Here is a 22,773-nt window from a genome sequence, read left to right on the forward strand (position 1 = left end):
ATTTTCTTTACCAATTGGTTGGTAATTTCAATCTTCTTGTAGGATTCATTTGGCAAACTACTCATATATACTGTTATAAAATGAACGTTTGTTTTTAGTTGTATGATAAAGATATTTATGTTCTCATAAGATTTACACAAATCTGTCTATTGTATAAAATAATTTTGCAATATTTAGTTCTTATTCACTTCGGTTATATTAGATTACATATTAATATTATGTCTGTGCTATGAGTATGTTTGATTTACAAACAAATTTTAATTTAGAAAATATTGTATATGCATCCTAAATTTATGATTCTTGCTTTAAATTGTATCGCAAAAATAACTACTGATTGTGTAATTATAAATTGAAGCGTTACTGAATGACATACATGGTACTGTTAAAAAAACATTCTTTCACTTCACCAGGAACTATCCTTGGTTTTAGTGTAGTGAAATACCACTTTTGCAGTTGCCATACAGATAAATGACAAAATTTTAACTCAGTGAAAGTTCCTGAAAAATGAGCTAGAAAAGCATTTGAAAATGCAAATGTTATCAAAATTGAACCTTAATTACAACTAAAACATTGGTTCTTCTTTATAATAAGAACTGTTTCGTATAATTAATTTATTTATCTTCTATAATTCAAATTTTTATGTTTCGGAAAAAAAAAGATATTATGATTTTCATTTTCAATTCGCTTTCCCAGTAAATAATTTCCCACCTTGGTCATCACTAGAGTCCGATTTTTCTTGACCTGCGAAAACCCTAAAAATTCCCTTAAAAGTAGCAAAAAATGCTCTTATCAAAAGCAAGAAATACCCTTAAAATTGAAAAGATAAATGACTTTAACATAAAATATCCTTAAAATAATAAGAAAAAATTCTCTTGTAATTCAAAAACTTTGTTCAGAGTTTCAATACAGCAATCATCAATGTAATTTTTGCTCAGTGTAGATTCATCAAGCATAGCATAAGTGTCTTTATAAAAAGTTGACGCAATTTTGAATTATTCTTTCTTTTTGAAGAATATTTGCAAGCTCTAATGTATTAAATAGTAATAGTTATTGAAAATTGTAAAAAAAGAGCCAATACTTCTAAAGATTTGAAAAGAGCATGATAATTATATAAAATAATTTTTAAAAAAATTCTATTTAGTTTTATCGATTAGGAGATGTTTTGCAAAACGAGAAAATTAATTACAACCATTTCGACTTAAGATGTAGTTTTTGGATGAATGCATTTATAAGCAAACCATCATACATTATGTCAGTTATTTTTGTGATATTTTGGAGTGATTTTGAAGCTAAAATCTTTTTAAAAATAAAATCGATCATTGTTGTTGATTAACATTGATAGTTATACATTGATAGTTAACATTGATGGTAAATACATGCTTAAATAGTTAGTCTCAAGATTGAATTAAAATTTAGACCTATGGAGATCTTGAAAATCATCATTAACCTGGTAACAGACCGAACTTTATTACCACGCATAAACTTTTTAGGACATTATGACTTTGTATATGACTAGCAGTTAATAAAGCTTTACTTTAAAAATTTGGTAACAAACAGATCGGACCCTGTACAAGAAATACTTCTTTCATCTCAAGATTGTATTTTAAAACAATTATTCTCTGAATCATGAAAACAATATGCGAAAGTTTTATTAGCTTCTCTTGGACAACCCAAAACAATTAGTGTTCTAAATTTAAAGTAAGATAAAGTATTATTAATATTATATTAAGCATTTAATAATTTAATGAATAATTTTTTAAAATACATTATTTTACACAGAGAAAAACAAAAGCCTATTTTCTAGAATTGCTCTTATGAAAAATTATAAGAGCAATTTTTAATATTATCTTAATAGTATGTAATTTTTGAAATCACACAGGCTATCGAATTCCATAATAAAAAATATAATATTCTTTCGTCGGAAACGTCTCACCCTTTAATATTTTCATTCCAGATCTTATAGTTCAACATTTTGGAAGTAATTATTTTGATTGTTTTATTCTATATAATATTTCAGAATCTTATCATTGCAATCAACTAATTAGAAAAAATGAACATTTTACTTTTCAGGAAACGGCATTCATTTAGCTTTTAGAAGAACAACAAGGATTGGAAAAAAAAATGAACAAAAAATGTATCCCTTTCTGTATTTAACGTTTTTAATTGAATTGTGTCTCAACGGCAAACGTGTTAACACTCAATATGATTAGTTTCTTCAATTACACAAAACGACTGTCTTTTTTTTTCTTCCTTTTTTCATTGTGTAACTGATTTCCCGCGCCTTTGGTGTGAAAGCTCATCAAAAAAACTTTGTGCGAATAATAATTGATGCATGAAACCCAAAACATCTGCCCACAAAAGCCCCATTGCAGTAGGAGGGGTACAAATGACATCCCTATCATTACCTCTCCCGAGGTGCGGTGCGTCAGGTAGAAAAATATTAGTAAAATACGGTAGCACAACTTGGTACTGAAAGGGCAAACTAACCGAACTGATTATTTTAATGGGCCGGAAATCAGACATCCGCAAAAACCGACAACCCATATTTATAATTTTCCTTATAAGAATTATTTTTAAAGTCATCTTTTATTTTTAATATTATCAGTTATAAGTAATAGTTTGTATACTTAGAAAAAATCTACATAGGTTACTTAAAAAAAATAAAAAAATAAACAAGGAACGCAAATATTTTGTACCTGTTCAGGTTTTTCTTTTTTGTAATCTAAACACATTTGTAGTTAGAAAAGGAGTCTTTGTTAACTGCTTCCCTTAACAATTTTTTTGGAAAGAAAATGCAAATAGTCAACATATTTTTTAATTTCATTAATAAATACAAGGAACTAAAACAAAACATAATACACAAGCCTTGAAATTTAAATTTTTTTTTTGTGTAAAAAAATATATAATATACCATCAGTTTACTCTCTTAAAATGAAAGAACGATTTCCCCGACCCAAAAAAGAGTGAAATCTTTTTTAACTTAACTTGAGTGAAATACACCTATATTTGAGAGAAATTCTTGCTTTGCGTTTAATCGAACTTGAGTATTATATATTTTGGTTTTCGCTCAAACGTAAGTGAGTTACTTATTATTTGATTATGTGCGAGCTCTAAGCTGGAATTTCAATTGTTCTTATAATCCAGTTCTCGCATAGTAATCAGATTCAGAACAAATTCCCTTCAGAATGGGTAGTAAGATTTCCTGGTGTAAGCATATTTAATATATTTTCATATTAATTATATAAAAGTAAAGGGGTAAGGCTGAAAATGTGCCGCTTCTCTAGGTTTTTAATAGTACAGTTATTTTGACTATACATAGAAAAGGAATATTTCGTGACTGAAGGATTTGTGACTTATCTGAGATTATTTTAAAACAATTATTAATTTCATTCTTCATATTAAATAATTTCAAAAGGATTAATAATCTTTACATAATTCCTCTCCGAATTTGAAGACTTTTGCATTTTCGAAAACTTTTTCTCTTTTAGGATATTTTTTTAGATTGTTAGGGAACTTTTTACATTTTAGAGCATTTTTTAGTTTTTTGCGGTTTTTTTTCTCCCACTTTTTCTTTGGACCATTTTTGTTACACTAAATGCAAGATTTTTCTTAGAATTTTATATTTTATTTGCAACTCACAATGGCATTTACAAACAGGTTTCTTACAATATTATTGCGATAATTCTTTGTTGCAGCTTCTTTGATTTTTATTATTTATAACATTGCGGTTTTCTACAGACGAATTTACTATTGTCGTTATTGAACGAAACAGTGTGAATTTATAATACAATGTAATTTTGATATCTAGTAATATTTGAAGTTATTACCTTTATTAAAATTTATATACAAAAAGAAATGGTTTGGATTTCCTCTTTTCTTTTGTTATTTTAGAATATAGCATTTATTTGAAATTTTAATAAGTGTACAGCTTGCATTGCATTGCCATATATGTTTTACTTGAAAGCAATTTTAAAGAGGAAACCATTGTTAAATATTTTAATTAATAGGAAATTTTGTGCATTTTTAAGGATGTTTTATTGCATTTTTAAGGTCATCCGACCTCCATGGAATGAAAGCTCTTTACAGAATCCATAGAAAAGGGCCTTAAGAAAATCACATCTATGGAGGCAGAAATATTGATTAATTTTATTTAACAGTTTTTTTATAATAGCAGTATTTGATTTTTTACCGATATTTCTTTCTCTTTGCAAACAGTATTAATTTAAATTGTACTTTTTAGTTAATAGGTATTTCTAAATAATTAAGTTTTTCAATAAAATGTTAAAATAGTAACATTCCTTAGCAGTGCTTAGAATAATTAAAAAGTTACACTTTAAAATGTTTCCTTCAAAATAAAATCGTCTCGTACAACACGACGTTTATTTTTTTTAAACAGGCTAAAAATCTTTTAAAAGTGATAACAAAAAATTCTTCATGTTTAACTCTTCAGGTTTAAGTCAAAAATCTCGTACAGACTGCATGTTGAAATGCACTCAATAGTTCATCATTAACAGCCAACTTAAAAACTTTCTTAAACAGTGTAATGAGACTTTCAGGAAACAGTTTTTTAAACAAGTATTTTTGCAGATTTTTAAAATGTCATGGAAACAATCATGTAAAGCAAGAGTAAAAATATTTGTTTTTATTTCATGATTTTTGTCATTATTATTATTGTTGTTTGGAAAACAAAATATATAAATAAAATTTATTGAGCTAACTTTTGAATAAGCATTATTTTGATCATCATTTTATTGAAAAATCGAATTGCAGTACTTTAAATATCTGACAATTTAAAAAATGAAATAAAATTATATTTAAATTAATCTTTGAGTTTTTAAATCTGGACACATCTCGAAATTCATGTTTAAGAAAATTGAAATAAGTGTTTACGAAAATAAACATGCGTGATTACGAACACAGTAAAAGATGCGCTTTATCAGTTTTCAACCCAAATTTAACAATTAAACGGGGAATTACGTGATTATTTTTCCTTACTTAATTAAACACTAACCATGAATATTACAGGTATTCGGGTGGGTAAGATAATTACAGACATTTCAGACAATGGGTTCGGGGCTCTAAAAGATAAAATGAGTTTCAATAATTCTAAATTTTTAAAATACAAATTTACAACAGCTATTATAAATTTATAGCATCCGTGTGAAAACAGCTTCAAAAGTCTGATAAAAAAAAGAATAGTTTATTAACCAAGAGTCTTATAAAAATAAATTGACACCTTACCGATTTATTTGGATTCATTAATTTATTCTTTAAAAAAAGAACTCACAAATGTTTGCAAAACGGAATCAAATGCTGTGTCTATTTTCTCAAACAGCTATGGTTATTTTCTTAAACCCTTATTTTGAGATGTGTCCATATTTAAAAACTCACAGCCTATTAAGAACTCTTCAATTTTTAAATGCAATTTTCTAAGAATTAGCTATCTAGTGTACTTAACTACTTTAAGGGGTTTTTTAAGAATACTACCATAAATCATTCTAAAGTGAATTTTTTCAGTCGTTTCTTGTGAGTCTTTCTAATGGTTCAAAAATAACAAAGATAACTAAATATTTGTTATCTTGTAAATATGGACTAATCGACGTAATATAGAGAATGAATTAAGTGATTGGAGAACAATAATAATACACTGTAAAAATTGTCGGTTGAATTTAGAGTATGTTAAGGAACTCTTTATTTCAAGTTAACACCAAATTAAACGTTCATACACAATTTAAAGTCAAGTCCAAACACCAATTATGGACGCGAACTCACACCTTTAAAAAACAAGCTTTGCCCATTGTGCAGCTCTAGTGCGACGTAGAGTAACAACAACAACAAAAAACAAGCCATCTGAAATGATTAATTGTTCTCTTCTTTGTTCATTTTTTTCTTAAAGTGCAAACTTACTTCACATCTTATTTTATAGGTTCTTTTCTGGTTAAAAGAAGAAAAAAAACTCCATAATCAGAAATTTTATTAACAAAATGATCAACAAAACATTTATATTGATTGCACAAATACTCAAATATATACATTTTTAATAGTACATATTTCTAGGAGTACTAATATTTCACTGAAAAAGCCTGAAATATTAGCAATTCACTTCAATTTGTAAAATATTATCAATAACGAAAAGTAATATAAAGCTACTGTTTCATCCCCATAAAAAAAGTAAAATAAATTATTCTACACAGTTAACAATAAATATGAACTGGAGTTTTCTCATTTAAAAATGTACGATAGCTTTATTTTTGTTAAATAAAATCAAAGCCAATTTTTGATTAGTCTTGATGAATATGTGTGTCATTTATGCAATTGAAAATTAATATTTATATTGATATAATATTCTTTTCCATCACGAAAATATAAATTAAATATTGGTAATATGCTTCGCATGTAAGCACGACACTTTTAAATGAGTGCTTTCTTTTACAAATAAATCTATGTTAATCAGTGAATGACATACAGAAATGCAATACATATTCATTTCTCGAAGCACCGCATTTCATTTTCAAAATTTTCTTAAAAATGTTTTCTTAACAAAATGAAATTTTATTACAGGGACTTTTGATCTTGGAAATTTTCTTTAATCCTATCATCGCTCCAGTAAACGAAAAAACATAATTTATTTAAAAACCATCAAATTAACGTATGATAATGGCTTTGATACCGCTTTTTACTTTTAACCTCCAGAGGCAATAGATGCCTACATAAAAATAGTTTTTAATGACAATTAAAAGTTACCTTTTTATCAGACAGGTCCATGAATATTTTTTCAAGACTCAGATGTTTTCAAAAATATATGCCAGTTATTATGTATAAAGAATTTGTCGTTTATTTTTTACAAAAGTTTTGACATAGAGCAATCTTAGAAAATAGGTCAAATATTTTTATTTATGTTTGACCAATTTTTTATGTGCAAAATAACTTCAAAATCTTAATGTACTTTAAAAAATTTATCTTACTATAAATCTAGAAAATCTCTTTTTTTTTTAAGTTGTCTGGAACAAGACTTTTTAAAAGTGCTTTCATGATTCATTTGTAAAAAAAAAATTTTGAGAGATTACTTTTCAAAAGGTGAGTATGTTGCCCTAATTTTTTAAAGTCTTAAGCCTATAAAGTTTGGTAGTTTATTTAACCTGTTAATGCATTTTTTAGTTGGTTAATTGTAACCAATTCAGCACTGATTATTTAAATATGCAACAAGAATCAGTGTAATTTTTAAAATGATTTCAATTTTCCCCTTTATATATCTTATTATTTATAGATTTTGTTTCATGACACGAAAATTATGCTATAAAAATATCCTACAATACGCAAAAAATGCTCGAAATCAAAATATATAATTTCTTATGTAATAATAAAAACAGTTAATTACACTTCATAAATTACATATTTTCCAATATTTTATCGAATCTTTTCTTCTGAATTCTTCTAAGCTATATATTTTTAAGGGAAAATTGCAGTATTTAGACCTGGAATTTCAGGAAGTTAAATAATTTTTGGAGATAAGGCAGTTGAGTATTCAGGTAAAAACTTCTATCCTGAGTTCACCCAATAATTCCTGTTTATCAGAGAGTGTCCGCAAAACACTTTTTCTTAAAAAAAAAATAATCAATGATTATTGTTTTTAAAATATTCATTCATATAGAAAATAATTTTATATAGAATTTTAGAGGTTAATTCCGCACAGCTATTACAAGCTTGTAGAGCCAGGAATATCGCCTCTAGGGTCGGTTTTATTCGACAAGTTGTTTGTGCGCATTTGTACCGGTACTTACAGTCTCTGGTCAAATAATTAGACGCCCTATAAGATTCTATGTAAAATCGTAATTATCAGGTGATATACAGCTTTATTGTTTTCACTCGGCTGTAACCGGTTTACGCTTGTTTACGTTCATGTATCAATTGTTTAACATTGTAATGCAATGCGTTAAAAATAAATACAAATAGGATGTATATAAAAAAATCTCCTGAATAAAAACCCATTACATGAAAGTTTAAATATAAAAGTATCACATGTAATTATTAAAACACTACAGTGTGTCCTATAATTTGATCTAATTATTATAATATCCTAATATAATACCTGATTTAACAAATATTCTAAGCTATACAATATATTGTCTAGTTTATCCAATCGAATCAATTGACGCACGAACATAAACAAGTAGAAACCGTTTTCAGTCTCGTCAAAACAATCAAGTTGTATAGTATCAGCTGATAATTAAGATTTCGAATGGAATCTTATAGTGCGTATAATAAATTGACCAGGAACTGTATATTTACCTCAATCCTCATCCTGGTTTTATATTATTAATAACTGCTGTTGTCATAAATTGAATTTAAAAATATCCAGATTTAGCTGCTTTATCGTAGTTTATTTTGACAGATTTGCCGATTGAGTTGCTAATTCAGAAAATTGCGATACAATAGCAGTTTCTAAGCCTATTTGATTTTGACATTGAGCACTAGAAAACGAAAAATTAATTTTAAAGAATTGGATAATTCATATAAATAAAAAGACGGTGAACGAAGCAATTCGTCGTTACGACTGCTTTATATGTCATTTTGTCTAATTTCGGTATCCAGATAAAATAATATGCCGTTTCAGTTATCTAGTTTTATGACTTTTTTTTTTAGTTTGGCTATTGAGGAATAAAAATTCTTTCATTGATTTAATTAATAATATGTATCTTAAATATTGTTAAATAATATTAAGCATTATGAATGCATTTAAACAGAGCTTTTATTGATAAATATTACTCATTAAAAAATCACAGTAAGGACTCAATAATATTTATTAAAATTGGTGATTTGAAATAAAAGCATTCTATCAGAGTAGTTAAAGATCATAATTTAGGGACTACATTTATGAAATTATAACAAACAATTAACAAAAAATAACTTTCTCTACTATCACCAACGTTCTATATCACATTATAAAAGTAATGTTTTTATGTCTTTGGTTTAGCTTTATTAGCAACACTCTTTGAATTCACAAAGATTATAACATTACTATGACTTGATTAAAAAATTAATTCCTTTCAGAAATATACAAATTGAAAACAACAGTCGACATGTTTCAAACTTTCAAAAACAGGTGCTAATTTTCAAGACTTGCCAGACTTGAATGAGGAGAAACAAAAGTGTTTTTAAATATTAAGCTTCTAACGGAAAATAAAGGAAAGAAACAAAGCCAGAAACCGAAAGTTGCCGGGAGAGAAAAAAGATGAAAAACAGAACAGGAAAAACCACAATAACCGAGAGAGGCAAATCAGTGTAAAATGCATTTTCACGCGTTGTCGCTGATAACTTTAATAAGAGAATCAGGATTCATATGAATAAAACATGACTCAAGGTGAGCTGATGTAATTGGGTTGGATAATTTTGGTATGGTCGAAATTGAATTTATGGAAAAGATTTCAACCAATTGATGAATTCTTGATAACGGACATATATATCGTGTTAACAGGCATGTCTATCATATGTATGGACTGTTAATTCCAATTTGTATATTTTTGAATGAAGTTTTTAATCAAGTAATAACTTACTACTTCAGTTTCTTGAGATTATTTACTCAATATAACATAACTATTTTATTTTGTTTGTTATGCTGAAACTTAATTTTTATATTCATTCAACTCTCAGTAATGTAAAGAGTGCATAAATAGTTGGTACATTTGGTAAATAACGAGGCAGATTGCATTTAATTAAGACTAAAAAAAATATGGATGCGAGAAAAACGGAGAATGAAATGTAGTTGCTGGTGTGGCGAAAATAATTCCCACGCTTTTCATCCACTAAGTTGTGATATTTATTACACGAGCGTTCCACAGTAGACTGATCGTAAGACCCAGTCGAGTCAAGTCTTACTGTCTGTGGTCAGCGAGGTGACTTCTTTGATTAGTCTGAGAAGGGACCAAGGGTGGACTGTCCGCGTTCAGCTGTGTTACCACAGTAAAGTTTTCACGCGCGGGTAATCGGGCTTCCAAAACGGTGGAACCTTGTCATAAGATCAAAATTGTGATGTCTCTGGAGCATTCTCATAGATGTTTCCCAGACAATTGTACAAATCTAGTGCGACGTAAATTAAGTATTACTAATTGTGGCATCATTGATAAAAGGATGGCTATTCATACCATTTTCATTATGGAGATCACAAAAGTTTTTTCTGAAATTAAACTTGAGTTAATAATCGACGGAAGAGTTAACAAATCTAAACGTTAATTTCTGTCACATGATAACATAGTGAAGAGAGTAAAGCTATTTGAGATCTTTGCTGAGCTTAAAATGCAAATGGATTGCTGACATTGTGTTGCTATATAAAGATTTGTTTATAATGCATTAAATAAATTATTAAGTGCCATAAATATATATCATTAAATACATTCTATTAAATAGCCTCGTTATTTATTGACTGTACCTATTAATACAGAAATAAATAAAATATTTCAAATTTCATTCATCTGTTTCTCTTTAAAAAAATAAACGTGTTTATCACAGAAAACAAACTATACAACAACAACAAAAAAAAGAACGTATACAAAACCATTTTAAGTTATTTAACAAAATACAAATAAAATTTGAAAATAAAAAAAAAACTAAAATTTGCTCAAATATGAGAATATTAAAACTCTTTTTTTCAATTCAAAACGTTGCAACGTTTTTTTAATAACATGATCATTCATAGTCAAACAACAAATAATAATCCTGTACAATAACTGCTTAAGTATCCAATGGAGAATCAGAATCAGTCATTTCGTGTCTTACTTTGGCGGCATCAACGTCTTTTTTAAGTTCTTCCATATCTCTTTTTAATTTGGCTCGACGGTTTTGAAACCATGTTATGACTTGCGCATTTGTCAAGCCTAGAGATTGAGAAATTTCATCCCGATCCGCTGGTGCTAAATACTTCTGGTAGAGAAACCTTTTTTCCAGCTCATAAATTTGATGATTTGTGAAGGCTGTTCGAGATTTTCTTTTTTTTTTAGGTTGTTGTCGACTACTAAAAAGACTTAGATGATCTCGCATCGGATCTGCAAAATAAAAAGAGAGTTGTTAGCTTCAAAATTTATTACACAGGAGAATTTTAAGGGGCAAACTTGGAGGCATTTTTTTCTTTAGGAATGTCTAAAGTGGAGGATTTATTTACAAAATCTTCTTTACGTCAATTCACAATAATTGTGGTAACCATCGCATGTGGTTCCAACGTGTGACGTATAGGGGAGGGATCACTGGACCTTCTATATGCGTTACTCTCCTCCATTAGATTGCTTTCACATTAAACCCTTCTTTTATTTCTTTCATGCTTTAATACCCTTAGTTGCATCTATATATTCCCTATTTTCATAGAATTTTATTATTATTTTATTCTGAGCAGAATTGATGGAATTGTAGCATTCACAGAAACAGCTTAAATAATTTCGAAATAAATATTAAACTTTTTAAGAAAAATAGAGATTTTTTTAAAATCTCTATTGAAATCACAAGAATCGGCAAATTTTTATGACGTAACTTTTTAAATATTTGAAAACTATTCATAATTAGTGCTGACCGAAGAGAAAATGAAATGGAAACAAAGCTATTTATAAATGAATACAATCAAACCTAAATTGATTGGTTGTTTTCAGTTAAAATCCTGGGGAGTATTTGACGGTTACTATTGAAAAATACTTCTGCATTGCGCTAAAATAACAGCCGTAAAGTTGACATTTCTTTACGGGTTTGAAACCGTTTATAACTGGTATAAAAAACATGAATGCAAATCTTTACGGCTTTGCAACCATTTATACCTAGCATGGTTTCAAAACCTAAAATGAAATTTAACTGGGCATTGGAGTTGGGTTGTGGTTGAGTTGGGTTTTGTCTGGTGAATCATGGAACATGGCTTTATTTGTTCATCCTCTGGTGTCATCTATTGTGAAGGATGGAGAATACTAGATTTTTTTTTGTTAACCAGTTCTGTATTGGGACTTTGAGTGAATGCGAGTTAAGATAGTCTAGGATCACCAATTGAAATGTGTTGAAGGTGTAGGGGAAATATTAGGGTGTTATTGCTGGAATGCAATAGTTCTATGTGGCTTCATAAGGTGTTCACCACACACTTAATACTGTAAAATTTTTAGACATTCAATGATGGTAAATAAAAATAAGAATTTGCAATCCATATCACATGACTTAGCTTCCAGCTTTCGAAGAACGAGCTCTCATTGGATGTGGACTTAGTTGAAGCGGATTGTTTAACCGTATTAGATGAAGACCGCTATAAATGATTTTTCTCACAGTTATCTTTTTTATTATTATTTGACTGTTTTGGCTGAATATGATAAAATAACTATTAAATAAAACCACTTTTTCCGAGAAATTTTCAGCAATGTAAGCCAACTTTTTGGAAATTTTACCTTCGGTGGGGCAAAATGAGCTAAGAGAAATTTGAGATGAGTTTTAAAAAATATTAGAAATAAGGAAAAAATAAAGAAAACTTAAGAGTACGTAACAGTGCTTGAAAATTATACTCATCTAGGGACATACCTGGTCCGAAATTCAATCAGAAATATTGACGAAAATCGCTATGATATTGACATAGGCAAATAAACAACAACTCAAGTGTGATTCAATTTCATCTAATTATATAAATAAGATCTTATTAAGTATTAAGTCGTAAGACACGATTCTTAGTAAATCTCCAAAGTTAGGTATTAAACGGGCCCAACCTTTGAAGGTCCTCGTTAAACTCTTCAATCATACACACTAACAAAATTCCCCTCTGCAGAAGATCATCCTCTAGGGTGTTTTGTTGTGTGTATTATTATTTTTTCCCTAGTTATACAAAAAAATTTTTGCTGCGTATAATTAAATAATTCCTTAGTAATATAACTTAATAGGAATGCTCTTAATAATATCTAATAATTCTTGAGATCTAAAATAAATGTATTGATTGAGGTATTATTCAATTGAGAAGGATTTTGTAGAGCATGTAAAGATTTCTTGGTTCTCAAATAGAAACATCATTTTAAGACCATCAATGACTAAAATACAATGAACGTACTTCGAGTTGCAAAACGGTTCGAAAGGAATACCTTAGTATTTCAAAAATTTCCAACGAATTTTTAGCAGGATAGAAGCTTTACTAAACACATAGTATTAGTAATAATAAAATGAATAAGAGTAATGTTATAAAAATTCATATTAAAAAAAAGAAAGATATTTCATTAATTCTTAGAAAATACGACACTTTGAAATTTTTTTAAAATTTAAAACCTATGGAATAGTTTTTTGTTTTTAAAAAATATTTATTGGCTAATTATACTTAGTACCTCATAGAAAGCAGCGTGATTTGCAAATATTTTGCTGTTTACAATTATTTACTGGCATACGGCATTCAAGCAAAAATAATTAACGCAAGAGTCATTTATGTTGGTCATAGAAATATGAAAATAATCGCCCACGAAAATTATATACAGATTATTGTCTGAAAAATGTTTTTTTTAAAAGTTTATTTGGAAATCATTCCTTGCGCAAGGACAATTTCAAAGTTAAGAATTAGTAGAAAATTTATACAATTTTAAAGCAAGTAATTATTTAAATGATGCAAGAAAATAGAAACTCAACATGTATTTTTAATTATTGTTAAAGGCAGTGTAAAATCATTCTAAAAAGCTTCATTTTATCGTTAGATATCTGTAGGGAGAATCTTCTTCCTGTTTTCTTAAGCGGTTCCTTTGATGTCCATTGAAAGGTTTTTTTCTGTTTATGCCGCAAAAAGGTTATTTCAAGCACTATTAGAGCTTGTATTTTGATTATCAAGGAAAAAGTGTTCTTACAAATAGTAAAAAATACTCTTAAAAACATAAAAAAATGCCTTTAAAATTAAAAAAAATTTTTTCTTGGAATTAAACTAGAATTTTAATTATCAGTTTTTCTTAAAATTTTATATAGCATACGGTTGTTTTAAAACATGAGAAATTTAGATATTATTTTCATTAAAATTTGATTATGTCCATTAAAGATGAAAGAGTATATCATTTCAACAGAAGACCATCAATAAGGAACTTAACAGTTATACTGATGTGTCAATAGATGAATTTAGCTAACACGCCAAGCAGAGGGCAAAACATGAGGCCATAAAATAGAAGATTTGTCAAGTTTATATGACTTAAATTCAATCAGCGTTTCTCAGAACAGCATGCAGGAAAGCTGGGAAATGAGCTGGTAGTTAACTAAAGAAAAAAAAAAGTTCTTCGGACAAGACAAATGGGTAACACCAGATCATCCACAAATGGCAGCGCACCCTTACCATCTCCATTAAATCCGCAACAGAATGTCCCAAAACCGTTCCACATGAAATCTCCCTCAGCGAAAAAAATTCATAATCAATAAATTTTTAGGAATTATTTTTAGATATATTTTTATGTGTCATACTGTTCAACGAAACCTAACAACAATTATTGGTGTTGATGGTTCAAGGGATAGAGCGTTCGCCTTTCAATGATCATGGGTTAGAGTTCACTTGCCGTCAGGCTAACCGTGGGAGGTTCTCGTGGTTTTCCTCTATAATGTAACGCAAATCCATGTAATCCATGTAACGTCCTCCATGTAACGCAAATGCTGGTTAGTTTCATTAAAAAGTCTTCCTAAAATGCAAATTTCTCCTAATTATCTATCCAGGAGTTCCCTAGTCTTCTATATTGGGTTCAAAATTACAAGGCTACGCAGATGAACATGAATAGTTGTAAACCCCCAAAAATTGGATTGGCTGCTCAACGACAGTTATAAATTATTGGTGTTGATAACACTGCATTCATGCAAATACTTGATCTTGTCTACTTCGAATGTGGGGTTTTCAAAATTAGATTTGCTCCTAAAGCTAAAGAATTTTTTAAAACTTCGTTTTTAGTCTATTCTTTGACGAAATATCCAAATTTAAAAATGCTATAAGTAACAGGGGAACGCAATCTAGGGGAGTTAAAGCACATCATTAGTATTAAAGTTGCATAAGAACCCATGCCCGGAAATCTCGGTGTGCGCTGTCAGAAGCACTTTCCTATTATAAATTTCATGTAACAGAAAATAATAAAAAATTTGTTCCCCAGTATAATTTAATTGTATGAAATTTGCGTTTTTACCTATGAAACATTTCATCTACATATGCTACGTCAATTCGTACCATCAAATCAATCATTGTTGTGTATCTTCTTTACCTGTCACATGATTCCAATATTTTTTTTCTCCATGTTATATGTAGAATTATAATATAGTCCTTCAAATAAAAGTTTCGAAAGGATAATTATTATTATTATAAGAACCATTTGTCAAATAAATGGCAGACCTTATCTAGTTGGTTAACGTTAAACATAAATCTACGAAAATGTGAGGAAAATAAGCTAGAACTTGAAAATTTTTTAAAAAGTGCCCTATAATACAAAAATAACTAAAAATCCCCCAAAATGATGTTTTAAAGCAAAATGCTCTGAAAGAGAGTGCAAAAAATGGAAGGAAAATGCCATCAACATTTAGGTTATAATGTATGAATGAAAATTTTTAATTTTCTTCAAAAAATAAAAACAGTAGTATGTTTAAATATTTTAAGTGCTTAGAAAAGAAATGTCTGCTCTCCTTCTATGTTCACCGGGGATTATTTAACTTTTGCCTTATTTCAAAGTTCATAAATGTTTTGTAAGCATTTTCATTTGTATTTGATAAAATAAATCATAATTTGACTAAGATTAATTTTCAAACTTTCTGTTTTCTGGCAATCTTTTTTTATTCCAGATTGAAACGAATCTGAAATATGTTTTTTTGTGTGTTTGGATTGGATTAAAAGAATTAAATACCAATTTAAAGTTGAGTCGGGCGAAATTCTGTAAAAATGTCCATTTTTCACAATGATAAATCAATAACATAAGTTAGGTGAATAAGGGCCATCTTTATCACATTTTTATGCTTGCAAGTAACATTTATTTTATTTCATTTTTAAAAATTCTTCATTCTTTATTCAACTTAATAAATTATCTTTCCTTTCTATGTAAAGAACAAAATAATACGTCAAGAGGATTAAAAGACAAAAACAAGTCATTTGATTTTATATTTTAACTATTTTAAACAAAAGTATTTGGATTATGAAAACAAAAAAACTATCTTAATGTAGGTGGGAAATTGTTGAGCTTTGTGTGTATGAAAAAATAATTTTGAATACAAGAAAGTTCCTTTGAGTGAAAATATTCTTAAACAAGTCGTATTAAATTTGAAAATATTAACTTGCTCTAGCAGCAAAATGTTTTCTGAACAAGTTAAAACTATGTAATACATATTCTTTAGGCCAAAAATAATAATGAAATAAATCTGGAATAATAATAGCGAAGGTCTTTAATAGTCAATAAAACATGACTGAAACGAACCTTTGAGAGTAAGGAAACTTTTGCTAATTAATCGAGATATTTTATGGAAATAGGTTGAAAAGATTAGATCGCGAATCATAATCTGATTTAAACTATAATAAAAGACAATAAATATAATGACAAAATAACTTATAATAAAATAAAAATTTTATTGAAAATACCATGAATTTGACTTTCATACTTGTAAGAATTAAAAAAATTTTAGGAATTGAAAAAATGTAGGAATTAAAAAATAATATAAAACTATCGAAACAACTTAAGCGAGACAACTAACATTATCTGCTTCTTTACCTTTATAAAAATGGGAGGAACAATAACGGTAACAGCAAGTGACACTATCACTACGCTTTAATATTTGAAAAGACAATTTTTTGACATATTTTACAAGCATTTTCAAGATAGGATTAGTTTATAACTTTAGAGGTCATACGATTTCACGTACGTATCAAAATTTTAAATCTTTCAGAGGCAAAAATATAGCAATAAAACGTACCTTTTATCGACTTTAAAGTATTTAATTTTACTTGGCAATATCCAAAATTTGAACAAAATCGGTTGAATAGCTCCGAAGAAATTGAATTTTAAATATGCGACTTTTTTTAAAATTTCTCTGTAACTCTTCCAACGATTTCGTTCAAATTTTGTATTTTACCATGTTAATTTGCATACTTTAAAATGATGTGAAAGTTGTTTACCTTAGAATTCAAAGGTTTTTCAACTATTATTAATTAAAATAATAAGAAATTATAAATATTTATTTTTTATGTGCAAATATATTGGGGTAAACAGATTTTATTATTCTGCGCAAAATTTTTTTCATTTATACTTTAAAAAGTTCTCGAGATATGGCGAAATACGCAAAAAGCTAAATTAACATTTAAGGATCTAAACTTTGGACGGTTTCCCTGACCAAACTATGGTGACCGTATTGTGGCTACCCCCTATATTTTGGGGGTCAGAAACTCGATTCCGTTGAAAAAATGGTATATTTATTCAGAGAAAGTATGTTTTGTGTCCGATTTCCTAACTTCAAATATCGTTTGCACTTATTAATTAGCATGTTTGAGGAAACCTCCTCGAACCATTAAGATTGAATACTAGAACGTGAAGATTCGATCATTAGACCAAAAGTTATTCAGGGTGGTCCGTTTTCTCAACGCACTGTACGGGAAAATTTGTTAAAGAAGGTAAGAATGGTAAGTAAGTTTCGAAGGTAAGTTAATTATCCCTTTTTGTTATTACATTTTTTTTCCCGATATAAATGAACTTTAAGCAAGTGCATCTTTTCCTTAAAACATCATATGAACCCTGTTATTCCATTTTAGTTATTCTAAACTCCAAATTTATGTTTATAAAATTATCAACCAAGTGAATATAAACAATTAGGAACATAACTTAGCAATAAAGTAATGATTATATAGATAGATCATTCAATATTATAAATCTTTTTTTTTTTTAATTTTAGTGTTAAATTTAACAGTTGAAGATTTGGTGAGATTATTTTGTTGCTTCTTCGTTTATTTACGCTGCATTTTTTTTACTCTCTATAACGAATAACATTTGAAAGAATAAATTCTTAAATTTTTTTAAAAAATTTGATCTGCCTGCTTTGAATTTAGCTAATAAAATACATTTCCTCACAGAGAAGAGAGCTTATTACTACGAAGTTATTTGATAAATAGGACAGAGTTTTTTTCTGACACTTAATTATAAGTTCTTTGAAGAAATTGCAAGATCTTTTTAAATTCATCTGCTCTTTTTTATTTGCAAGAATACTTGAAAAAAATTGAGGATGAAAGCAGTGGCATTAAAGCTGGTTAATTTAATCATCGCAGGTGTAAAGTTGAAATATAATTGAAAAATTTGAAAGGGTGAAGTAGATTTTTTTAAGGTGGATTTTATTCCTAATTTTTATTTTGTTTTTCGAATTCTTGATATATCTAAAATTATTTATTGTAAATGATTCAAGAAGTTCCAAATGCTGGAAAAGTTTTCTCTGATTTTACAAGATGCAGTACTATTTTAAAATGTATGTTAAATTAAAATTCAAGCGTGTTTTTTACAAACTTTAGTATCGATAAATCAATAAAATTAATATGCAGAAATGTTACGAAATAACTTCAGAATTTCCTCTTACCAACTAAATCAAACTATAATAAGTTTTATCAAAAGATACATTTTCACCCTTTTTAAAACCATTCAACTTTTTTTTTAATTTTGTGAAAATGTAAATAATTTTGCACAGCTGATAAACATTAAAAAATTGGAAATTGAGTTTTAATCTAGTAAAGTGAAAAATTATCCTAAATTGGATAATTTCACTGTTTTACTAATTTTAGCGAATCTTTTAACTTTTCTCTGAAGTACAAAAGACTCGAACTTATCAAATTTGGCTCCAGCGAAATCGCTAAATAAGTTTTAAAATTTCGAAGACTATTAAGTAGGTCTTTTTTTATTAGTTACGAAATACGATTTACTACAAAATTATGAAATTTTTTAAAAATATTTTTCGCTCGTGCGCAGTATGAAGGAACTGTTTTAAATACTTTTACGTTGCGCGATTTTTTTCCTCAAATTTTTAAAGTAATAATTTTGTTATTAATTGAAATTTGCTACAAGACCTTTGTTTAACTTACCGAACATTTTTATAGCTATAGCAAAAAAAAAAAAAAGAAGAAGAAGAAGGAAAACACAAAAATTGTCCGTATTTAAATAAATATTTAAGCTAGGTTTACGAAAGTTTATGCAATTATTGTATATACCTAACAGCTAAAGTAATCGATACAAATAACATGTTTATTGCTATATTTTTTGACATAAGGAGTACACCTTCTTTGCTCGTAATTTGCTGTCGGTCCCTCAAACCTCTGAAAACTTTTGAGAAATCGTATGGCCTCTAAAATTATAAAATAATCCTCTAAATCGGGTCAAAATGTCATTTTATTGTTGGTAATGTATCTTCAAGTACTGTATATTCACTATTTATTCAGAATATTTAAGTAAAACTGTTTTATTTCAATAAATTTAGGTAAAACACCATCATCACGTGTAAGAAAATAACTTTTTGTTACATTTCATAAAGTAATTTAAGGCTAAATACTTACTTTAGTCTATTTTGTGAATAGCGTGCCATCGAGCATTAAAACACTAAATTGATTTTCCTAAAATTCATTAAAATCTAGTGATGTTTTTAAGAATATTAATAGTTTTATTTAAACTGTATTTTTAATATTAAACATCTAAACACTATTGAAAGTTTTTGAGTTAGATTGATTTAGTTTTGTGCTACATCATAAATGTACAAAATTAGCATTTTTTAGAAGAAATTTTATTTTTTAAAGGGGAAAATATTTGCAATAATTACTGATATTTCCTATCACTAGACAGAGATTTCCTTTGAACTTTTTACAGTGATTTAAATTAAATTTTGAAAATTACCCTGTAAATACTCTACAGGTATTTTAAGTAAAGTAACGAGTAAAAATGTAAAGTTGGTTCTTTGTTTTCCGAAAGATTTTGACTATTTTTTAACGAATAATAATGTCATTCTTTCTGATATTATTTAAAGCTACCGAAATTTTTTTGCTAAAACCAAAAAAAAGTGAAAAAATTACTGTCTAAATTTATAAACTCTAATATAGGAATCTTTTATGAAGAGTTTCATTGTTTGAAGAGGCCCTCAGTCAGAAAAAAAAATATTTTAGTTATTCATTTAGTTTGTTTATTGAAAAAGGCAAAAAAAAAATTATCCAAAAAGCATGTTATTAAGGTCAAAAATTTTCCATTTATTTTGACACATCATTGTGAATCTAATGAATAAAAAAATATACACTTCTAAGAATAAGGGAAGAAAAAACAAGCTTTCCATTAAACAAAAAGTGGACATTAACTGTTGCTATACTTATTCTAATAATTGAATTTCGCTTAAATAATTAATATAAAATAAAGTTATGAAGTGTTAATAAATCAGCAAAATGAAAATTAATTAATGTTTTTAAAATAGAATAATTTAGCTACAGAAAAATAAGAATGTATGCATTTTTGTTGCATGAGAGAGATACGAAGTTTTGTTCCATGTGAAATAGTATTAAATTGAATTTGTTCTATGTGAAATAGCATAAAATAGTATCATACTCCAAATGCTGAATTGATGTTTTCGCCGCATGTTTAATATTTTATTATTTATATCGTAATTAAACATTCAATCTGTAAAAACTCTATAAAATATTGTGTGAAAAAATATTCTATTTCAAGTGAACTCGAACTTTCATAGACAATTTAAAGAGTGTAAATAAAAATCTTGAAGTGTTTACACCAAGATCGCGCAATTAGTGGTCACCAGTTTTGGTGTAAGGATACAGTTTTAGAGTATACAATTTAAATGGCAAAATAAATCTCTTATAGTGTATAAAGTTTACTAACGCGGTTTCATACCATTCGTTAAATATTTTCGAATGTTGGTGTAGTTTGAATATCGTCACTAAATTGTCCAGGCGTGAGTTGGTCGTTGTCGTCTATACATCTGCAGAAACTAAAGCAAAGTTCGCTGTTAAAATACATTTTTAGTTGCGTTATAAGGATAATTGTATTTTAATTTTTAAATGTCTGCGAACTGCATTAAATGAATTTTTTTCCACTTAACTCTGTTAAGCCTAGTTTGAAATCATCTTCTCTCTGTACTACGCGTATATTGATTATCAAACTAATTTTATTTCAGGAATTAGTGTATAAATGCATCCTAAATTAATGATTCGTACTTATTATTGCATTTTAAAAATAACTTTACTGACTCTTATATGTATCTTACCTGACTGTTACTATAAAGTTTTGTGTGAAGATATATTACTAATTAGCTAATGTTTACAAATTACTCATAAATTTTAATTAGTGCCGGTGCATTACTAAAACTATACTTGTTTTTTAAACGAAATGTTTTAATGCAATGGAACTATAAATTGATTCTAATGGGCATAAAAATATGTGCTGTCAGTAAACAAATAGATAAAAAATAAATGAACAACTAAATCTATAATCGGGAAAAAGTAATTCAATAAATGTGACTAAATATGTAAAAATAAAAAGAAATGATTTTAGTTCACAACAACTTCAAAAAGGGTGGCAACGTTATACTAACATTTCTAATAGTGAAGATTATGAATGGTGTTTCTCTAAACCCTACTTTGTTGTGAAGTAGTTGCCACCATCTTCGGCGTAACACTAAATTTTTACTACTAAATTTTCAATGCACTAAAGTTTTCTACAGTGAAAGTATCAATTATAAATTTTGCACAACTAGTCGTCATCTAAAATAATTATCATTATCCCCACAACAATATTATTTTAAACAACTGATACCACGTTAAATGCTAAACCGAATCTCGTTATAAATGTTATAAAGTGGGCCCTACTATATTATTTTTGTATAATTCATTTTATTGTGCTCCTTAAGTATATTTTAATGATAAACCACGATGATAAACGTCCAATTGTATTCATTATAAATTGTGTGAAATGATGCAGTTTTAACTTTACTTTTTCCATCATGAAAATACGTTAAAAAATATGTGTTTTGAAATAAAAAAACAATTCTTCCCACCTGCAAGTAAATTGAGCATATAATATATTCGTAAAGAAAACCTAATACATTATGCACCGCTAAAAGAGAAAAATAGAGTAGGTATTTTGAAGAAGTGATGATAGAATTCCGTGTCAGGGTGTAGGTAAGTTTTAAAAGATAAATTGTTTGGATGACTGTTATAAAAGAACAAAATTATTATTGAGCCGTCGTTTTCAGACCCTACTTTAAGGTCTTCCCTTTAGGCTATTTTATCACTTCTACTGAACACCTGTCAATTGAGGTGGAACACCTCACCCAAAACTATTCTATTTTCATTTAGACCGGCCTTACTTAAAAACGTCATTATACACTAAATAAATGTGAATTAAAATAAATACATAGTTTGTTTTTTAAATGAGTTCGATATCTATTTAACGCTAAATACCAGTTCGTCACATGGAAAATTCAATAATTAGAAATTTATCTTTCAGAATGCTTTAAACAGCATTTTAAATTCAAATACACTAGATATAATTGTAATTTATACAACTTATACTTCGTAGATGAATATCTTTACCTTATACATCTTACGAGGAAACTTTCTTCTCTATTTTGCAAATTAGACTATTTTTTTAATGTTTTTATTTAACATACTTTCGATTATAGGGTCTCATTTGACATCATTCAAAAAAATTGAATGAAAGAGTCAATTTATAACATTAGAATAAACAGTGTTTAATAATTTTTCTCAAAAATGTAAAGTAATAAAATGATGTGCTTCGTGATTTTGAGTAAGTGAATTATTCACTTCATATT

At 27.8% G+C, this 22,773-nt stretch overlaps 1 protein-coding gene across 1 annotated transcript in view; it reads right to left on the reverse strand.

Moving 5' to 3' along the window:
* Positions 1 to 6,155: 6,155 nt before the first annotated feature.
* LOC122269023 (transcription factor LBX1) overlaps positions 6,156 to 22,773 on the reverse strand; it is a 96,844-nt gene continuing 80,226 nt past the window's right edge. The window contains exon 2 of the mRNA XM_043040347.2: positions 6,156 to 11,039. Within this exon, the coding sequence (XP_042896281.1) occupies positions 10,729 to 11,039 (311 nt within the window). The 3' untranslated portion in view covers positions 6,156 to 10,728. The remainder of the gene's footprint in view (positions 11,040 to 22,773) is intronic.

This window comes from Parasteatoda tepidariorum, chromosome X1 (genome assembly GCF_043381705.1).
Source record: "Parasteatoda tepidariorum isolate YZ-2023 chromosome X1, CAS_Ptep_4.0, whole genome shotgun sequence".
Classification (NCBI taxonomy): domain Eukaryota; kingdom Metazoa; phylum Arthropoda; class Arachnida; order Araneae; family Theridiidae; genus Parasteatoda; species Parasteatoda tepidariorum.